General features: G+C 41.5%; 1 protein-coding gene across 2 annotated transcripts; it reads right to left on the bottom strand.

The window, feature by feature from the left end:
* Positions 1-305: 305 nt before the first annotated feature.
* On the bottom strand, positions 306-6,846 carry odr4 (odr-4 GPCR localization factor homolog). Of its 2 annotated transcripts, none has more exons than XM_015957263.3 (14): positions 6,698-6,846; positions 5,615-5,718; positions 5,392-5,505; positions 5,131-5,223; positions 4,250-4,356; positions 4,131-4,167; positions 3,900-4,043; positions 3,709-3,804; positions 3,127-3,174; positions 2,885-3,004; positions 2,712-2,814; positions 2,291-2,494; positions 908-961; positions 306-418 (listed from the first exon to the last, which is right to left on the bottom strand). In XM_015957263.3, exons 2-14 carry the CDS (start codon positions 5,711-5,713, stop codon positions 348-350), a joined length of 1,290 nt encoding a protein of 429 aa, XP_015812749.1. In that variant the 5' UTR covers positions 5,714-5,718; positions 6,698-6,846; the 3' UTR covers positions 306-347. The 2 variants fall into 2 exon arrangements, with proteins under 2 accessions (XP_015812749.1, XP_054594721.1); XM_054738746.2 differs by having other exon boundaries at positions 4,131-4,155; positions 6,698-6,828.
* Between the last annotated feature and the right edge of the window lie 145 nt (positions 6,847-6,991).

The following is a 6,991-nucleotide window of genomic DNA, read 5'->3' as shown; positions in this document are numbered from 1 at the left end:
TCTGTACACGCAATTTAATTTCTATTTCCTTTCTAGATTAGTTTTGGAGGCTCTGGCCGATCCTTTTCTGATTTAACCCTTCTACTGTCTTTATGGGTGACCCCGTGAGGAAAGTAGACCATTGAGCAGGATTGATGGTTTACCCCTCGAGGTCCACGTGGCAGGGGTGAGGTGGTGCTCACTCCTCATCCCTGCCACATTGACCCAAGGGATAAACCATCAATCCTGCTCAATGGTCAACTTTCCTCACAGGGTCACCCATAAAGACAGTAGGAGGGTCAACAAATAGACACTTTGCTGAAATGTTCAAAGCAAAATATTCTTTATTTTCTTTTCTGATTAATCATTTAAGCATCACTGAAATACAGCGCTGATGCAGCTGTGGCCAGCAGGGCAACAGCTATCCCCACGGCAACACCTAAATGAAAACACAAAGAAAGAACCAACATGTTAAATCCAAGTAAGGAGGCTGAGAAAAGTTAGGTCTCTAGATCAGACACATTTGCAGAATAAAAGACTCTGAAGGACTTGTGCTTGAGAATGGACATACATTTGATCAAGGAAAACCTAATGCTTAATTTGTCATCCAGCGTGTCTAACAAGCTACTAGTTCCAACACACGACCAACTAAAGTCAGATCAGGACCAAAGAACACCGAGTTGTTGTTTTTACCTGCTCAGATCACAGAGATGTTATGAGAAGGTCAACAAAACGGTTCTAAAACCCTCCAGAAACAATTTTCACCAGTCTGTGGCTTTTGATTTATGGATGTTTACATCTTTGGTAATTTTCTATAAATATTGACTGCTGAATCCATTTTTAAAACCATATACAAGAGGTGAGTTTTCCCCATTCTGTAGGTTTATTTAAAGTTTAAAGTTAAGAATAAATGTTTATCCATCCTTACCGATGTAGATGTCCCTTCTGGGCTCTGAGGCTTCTACAGTTTCTGCAGTTGCTTCTTTAAAACACACAAACACAACTTTATTCATAACCACTTTTATTAATGTAAGGGATAGAAATTCATGGCATTACCTGCAATAAAAAATAAAATAGTAAAAATTATTTTAGAGATTAAATAATCTCAATCAAAGATCGGTGGGACTGATTTATAACTCACGTTTGTTTCTCTGTCAACAGTTAAATTACTTTATTCCTCATCGATTAACTATCGGCTCTGAATAAACTCAAATTGCAGCTCGGTGATTGTCTACGTTTGGTGTTTAAGGTGGACTGTTACGCTGCAGAACTCTGGTTGTGTTCAAGTGATATCTATCCTTAAAGGACAGTGTGTATTTTTCCTGGTGACAGTGGGCAGTAGATACCTAAATCGTTGCAAGCAAGCAGTATTTTTGTGTTGGAGGAAGACCATTAGGGTCAAAAAGCCCAGGGAAGTGCAAACTTAAGCAAAATAACAAGCACATCAGACTCCCTTTCATCACTGGCAACAAGAAGAGGTAAATGTGTAAAACTATATTTAAAAATGACAAAAGTTTTGTAACCATTTGTTACAAATCGGTAAATGCATTTTGTCCTCATGGGTCCTGTAGAGGGAAACATGGCTTCTAATATGGCGTCGCCCAGAGACTCCCATGTATTTTAGACCAGATTTTATGCTTATATGTTACAAAGCGGCCAGTATTTTTCAACAATGCACCATTTTGATGGATATTTCCAGAACTTAATGGTAAAAACTACACATTGTCTCTTTAACGAGCTTCTTCTTCATTTCTTGTAATAACAGGTGCGTGTCATAAAATTAGAATATCATGACAAAGCTCATTTATCTCAATAATTCCATTCAAAAAGTGAAACTTGTATATTAGATTCATTCATTACACACAGACTGATATATTTCAAATGTTTCTTTTAATTTAATCAACTAAATATTGAGTGTACATGTTCATGCTTTTCGGTTGGGTAACATTTCTAAAAATCCTTGTTTTTTTTCATCGTCTTAATTGATATTCTGAGATACTGAATTTTGGATTGTCATTAATTGTCAGTTATAACCATTGGAAAAAAAATAAACATTTGAAATATATCAGTCTGTGTGTAATGGATGAATCTAATATACAAGTTTCCCCTTTTTGAATGGAATTACTGAAATAAATCAACTTTGACATGATATTCTAATTTTATGAGCAGCACCTGTAGATCAGCTAACTACCCTAACCAGCAATAAAACGCTACTCCTATACGGCTGAACTCTATCTAGGAACTTGGTTGAGGTAATAAAACACTTGTTGATACATTTAAAGCCTCCACTACAGCGCTGTACACTGCTAACCTTCAGTGGCTTCACTCTGAATGAGTTCAGCACTCATTTCCTGCGTGGTGTCTAAGTCATCCTCAGCTGCATCGGTGTCCAGCATCTCTTTGAGCCGGTCAGTTATCTCAGTCAGACCCTCGTCGCTAAACTGATAATCACACACACACAGCGGCCCGGTCACTTTTACTGGACAGAAGACACGACGAGGGAGGCACAACTGCTCTGAAACACAAAGACACAGACAAAAAGTCAAGAAATGCACTTTTATTTTTGATATTTTAAATAAAATATTTGGTTTGAGTCTAATATTGATTCAGGAAGTTATTAGCTTCCCCTCAAAGGAGAAATCCCCCACACCCACTGGTCACCTCCTCCCCTCCACTGTGACTGGGTGATCCTGCAATTGTTTACAACCAGAAGCATGAGATTGTGTTGCTACCTGTCTGTTTTACATCTCTGCTGCTTTCTTCAGACGTCAGCGTCTCCTCCAGCAGCATCTGGACCCGTGTGGCCACTGTAGAAACTACATCCATCTTCAACAGCTGAACATCACAACATAAGTTTAAATGACAGTAAGATGAAATAATGCTCATCAACTAGATCAAATCTTACCCTCTCAGCAAGCTTTGCTTTTGGTTTGTTGCTGTGTAAGAAGGCTCGACTGTGGATTACTCCTCTGACTGACAGGCTGCCTCCACACCGCTGGACCACATCTGAAGACTTCTGCATATCCTAACATACACACAGCACATCATGCACAACTTCATACAGCCTGCTCTAAAAGATTCACTTTAAAAACATTTTATCCTGACCAGAAACTTTAACAGAACACAGCCATGAAACAGATTTCTTACCGGTGAAACAAGCAGCTGAGCTGTGTACGTCTGCCTCGTGCTCTTTTTCTACAGAGAAACATATTGTATTAGAAATGGTAAATGGCCTGTATTTGTATAGCGCCTTCTTAGGGTTCTACAGCCCTCCAAGGCGCTTCACAGCACAATCATTCATTCATCCATTCACACACAAATTCACACTCTAGTGGGGATGAGCTACGATGTAGCCACCGCTGCCCTGGGGCGCACTGACAGAGGTGAGGCTGTCGAACACTGGCGCCACCGGCCCCTCCGACCACCAGCAGGCAAAGCAGGTCAAGTGTCTTGCCCAAGGACACAACAGCAGCATTCTCTGGTCGGCGCCGGGATTAAACCAGAAACCTTCCGGGTACTGGACAACCTGCTCTACCTCCTGAGCTATAATTACTAGAATACACTTCATGAAGACCAACTCTAGTGATAGAAGATTTAGTTTATTAAGTCTGCACATCTATTCAAAAAGTTCCTGACTAAAGCTCTAGAATGTAGTTTTTTTGTTGTTGTTTAGTCTAATTTACAAGTTTATTTCATGCTCTGATTTTAAAGCAATTAGTTTTATTCAACCTGTCCTCCTTTAAGCTCCGAATCCTCTGGCAGCTTCTTCCCATCAATCAGAAAAACTCCACTCTCAATCTGGTGCGTCCATGATTTCAGCCCCTCCTGAAACAAAGAATAATAACCAGAGAACATTTTCAATAAATGTTACAAAAGCACACGTAGAAAGGATTGATGCTTCGCTGTATGTGTGTGCTAACCATAAGACATTTTTCCACAGTTTTTGTACTGGTTATCTTCTCTGGTATTGGTACCAACAGGTCTACATCCAGCCAACACAAAACCGTGGCCCAGTTGGAACACACGCGTGACTGGTACTTCCAATCTGCAGGCTTGGCCACAGTCTGAAACAGCCAGAACACACACAAACACACTGATGGCATTAACAACAGCAGACAACATCTAAACATGACTTCAAGACACAAACTAACCTTTGGGTCTGTGACATCAAAGGTTCTGCAGACAGTTCTGATGTGTGGTTAGAGAACGTGTGTGCACAAGCACGAGGAAACAAATGGATGCAAAAACACGACGATGAGCAAAAGGATACTTTCTTGTTTTAGGGTTGACATGAAGAGTGACGCGGTCTGTGACATCATCATCTGCCGGGCTCCACAGCTGCTCGGAGGAGATTAAATTCTCCACAGCAAACACCAGCTGCACACAGACACACACAGTAACTACATAGATGCAATAAGCTGATGTGTTTATGTCTTTGGAGGGTTTGGATCAGTTAAATACAACATTGTGACGTGCTGAGTTTCCTTAACAACATGAGATTTGTCCCAATTAAGTGGATTTAGATTTACTTCACCACACAGAAGAAGCTCCTCCAGGCTTCTTTGAGGAGATAATACATCCACGGTGCAAGACAGTGGTAGAGTCGCATTGCTGTTATCAATCCGGGGCCAGATGTCCAAATATCAGGAAATAAGACTCCAAAACCTGCCGTCTGAAGCTCAGCTGTGATGTAGATCACTGCTAGTTCCTGGAAATGGTGCACGGGTATATTTTTCCCTCCTTGAATGACTTATAAGGCATTTATTCCTACTAGAGACCACTGCAAATGTATTGATTAAAGGAGTGAACCACACCTTTAAACATATTTTCCCTTATTTTTTCACCTGTCTTGTTTGGACTGATCAAGCAGACGATGCATCTGAATGCCTTGCTGAGGCACAGCAGAGTTACTCTGACATGAGGGGTTTCACCATCACAAACCCGACCATGCGAGTGCCAGGGCCACCAAACGTCTAGAGACCCGGCAGCTTCAAGCAGGCAGACAGACAGCAATCAGCAAGCCTACCCGGACCCCTCCCAACATCCAGATGGGGGCCAGAAAGGCCGAGTCAAACCTAGCGACAAGGATGAGCTCAAGCCTGATGCCAAAACTTATTTATGAGTTAACCTTTGTACTAACATGGCTCTTACCTGTCTGAGTGTGGTTAGTGAGTCCTTGGCATCACTATCGGATATTATGAAGACTCCCAGCACAGACAGGCCTCCGGGCAGCATTCTGGATACCTGGAAACCAGTGACCAATACTGTAAGGCTTAAAGCCCAAAAACTCTGGATTTACTTTTAGGCAGCAATATTAACACTCACTAAATGTAGTAGATATTTTGAAACTCTCAAACTGTAAATTTTAAAACATGTTCGAAGCTGAGGTAGTGCCTTGGCTATGTTGCCTACCTGTCGAGCATGCTCAGACAACCACTCTTTGTCCACCAGCTGTCCATCATCTGCAGACTCTTCCTTCTGGGGTGTCCTAGCTGCCATGACAATAAAGTCCCTTTGGATTGAACACTGAAAAATTCAGTAAGTACTGTGAGTTACTGTCACTTCACATACACCACACTCTCAAATTACTAAAGCATTTCAATTAAAACATATTGTTGTACCAATCAAGCCTTACCTGTCCAATAAACAGGCCCGTGACAGTACCTGATTGAGTTGAACATAGTTTACACAAATATTCCTCCACGTCATCTTCTACTATGTAGCTACGGCCCATACTGCCTAAGAAAGAGAAGCGGAGTTGTCCAACATTAGGTGCCTTAATCAGAGTGCATCACACAAGACTCACACCTTTAACTTGTTTCTCAGGCAGCACAAACAAATCTCACTCACACAACTGCTCCAATAATTTTAATGAACTCCGTTAAAAGTCTAGGACATAGACCTGGTCAGATAAGCAGCAGAAGTTGTTGTAATCATTAGTTTTGCTCTTGACTAGGGTCACTGTCACGACTAGTAAGTAGAGTGAGGTGACAGTTGGGCCCTACAGGGGTTGCACAGGCAGTCTACCTCTACCGGGAAGGCACACCAGTGCGTGCCATTTCCAGGTTGCCAGTGTCTCTCAGCAGTCTCGAGAATATGGAGGAGGTTTCAGGAGACCGGCAGTATACTGCACCTTGAGTAGACCACTGGCGTGAACCAGTATCTCCCCACTGTGCTCACTATTGGGCACCGTAGAGCTTGACTGGCATTTGCCAATAAACACCAAATTTGGTAGGCCTGGCACTAGTAACCTGTGCTTTTCACAGATGAGAGCAGGCTCACTCTGAGCATATATTATCTGGAGGAGCCTGGAACATTGTTCAGCATGACTGTCTGGTGGTGGGTCTGGGCAGGCATATCCATTGACGGATGCAGACCTGTATAGGACAGATGATGACTGCTATTAGGAATCAAGATGAAATCTTTAGACCCATTGTTACACCCTTTTCTGGTGCATTGGATCCTGGATTCCTCCTGTATCATGACAATGACAGGCTTCACGTGGCAAGAGTATAAAGAATTTTGACACCAAGAAATCAACCCCTAATTAAGCCCCACAACCAGATGACTCAAGTCTAGGGCTTAATTGTTATACAGAGGCAAGCCTTACTTAAAACACGTTGATTGTTTGGCTTGTCTGTAAATTTAGCGTTTCGAAATGTGCTTGCTTCAGTTGAATGAAATAGACGATAAAACATTTTTAGCTTTCGTTCCATACCTGAAAGAAGAAAAACAGTGGTAAAATGTAAACCACAAAGTTGGAAGACTGCTTTTAATCTAGGCAACTGCTTGTGGTTCGTCAGCAGAGAAGAAAAACAACAAAAACTACAATTGTTAAGTGACGAACTTCCGTCGAATGTCTTTTTCGTAATCAGTCACATTAAAGCCGTCAGACAAATGTTTCTGCTTTAACCTTCAAAATAAAGCTATCAGTCCCAATTAACAACAGTATTGTTTGGGGTTTTGTCAGAAAAAATATAAACTAACATTATTAATAAGATTTTAAAATGTT

The sequence above is a fragment of the Nothobranchius furzeri genome, chromosome 11 (assembly GCF_043380555.1).
Source record: "Nothobranchius furzeri strain GRZ-AD chromosome 11, NfurGRZ-RIMD1, whole genome shotgun sequence".
NCBI lineage: Eukaryota > Metazoa > Chordata > Actinopteri > Cyprinodontiformes > Nothobranchiidae > Nothobranchius > Nothobranchius furzeri.
The sequence above is the reverse complement of the archived record's forward strand: the minus strand, read 5'-3'. Positions and strand labels throughout refer to the sequence as shown.

What these genes read in the sequence shown, in the direction of transcription:
- odr4 (XM_015957263.3), bottom strand. Translation starts at nt 5,713, where the DNA reads ATGGGCCGTAGCTACATAGTAGAAGATGACGTGGAGGAATATTTGTGT. An exon ending in CGGAGCTTAAAGGAGGACAG is followed by an intron (nt 3,175 to 3,708) that starts GTTGAATAAAAC and finishes GTTTCTCTGTAG; the next exon opens with AAAAAGAGCACGAGGCAGAC. An exon ending in TCAGAGTGAAGCCACTGAAG is followed by an intron (nt 962 to 2,290) that starts GTTAGCAGTGTA and finishes TGTGTTTTAAAG; the next exon opens with AAGCAACTGCAGAAACTGTA.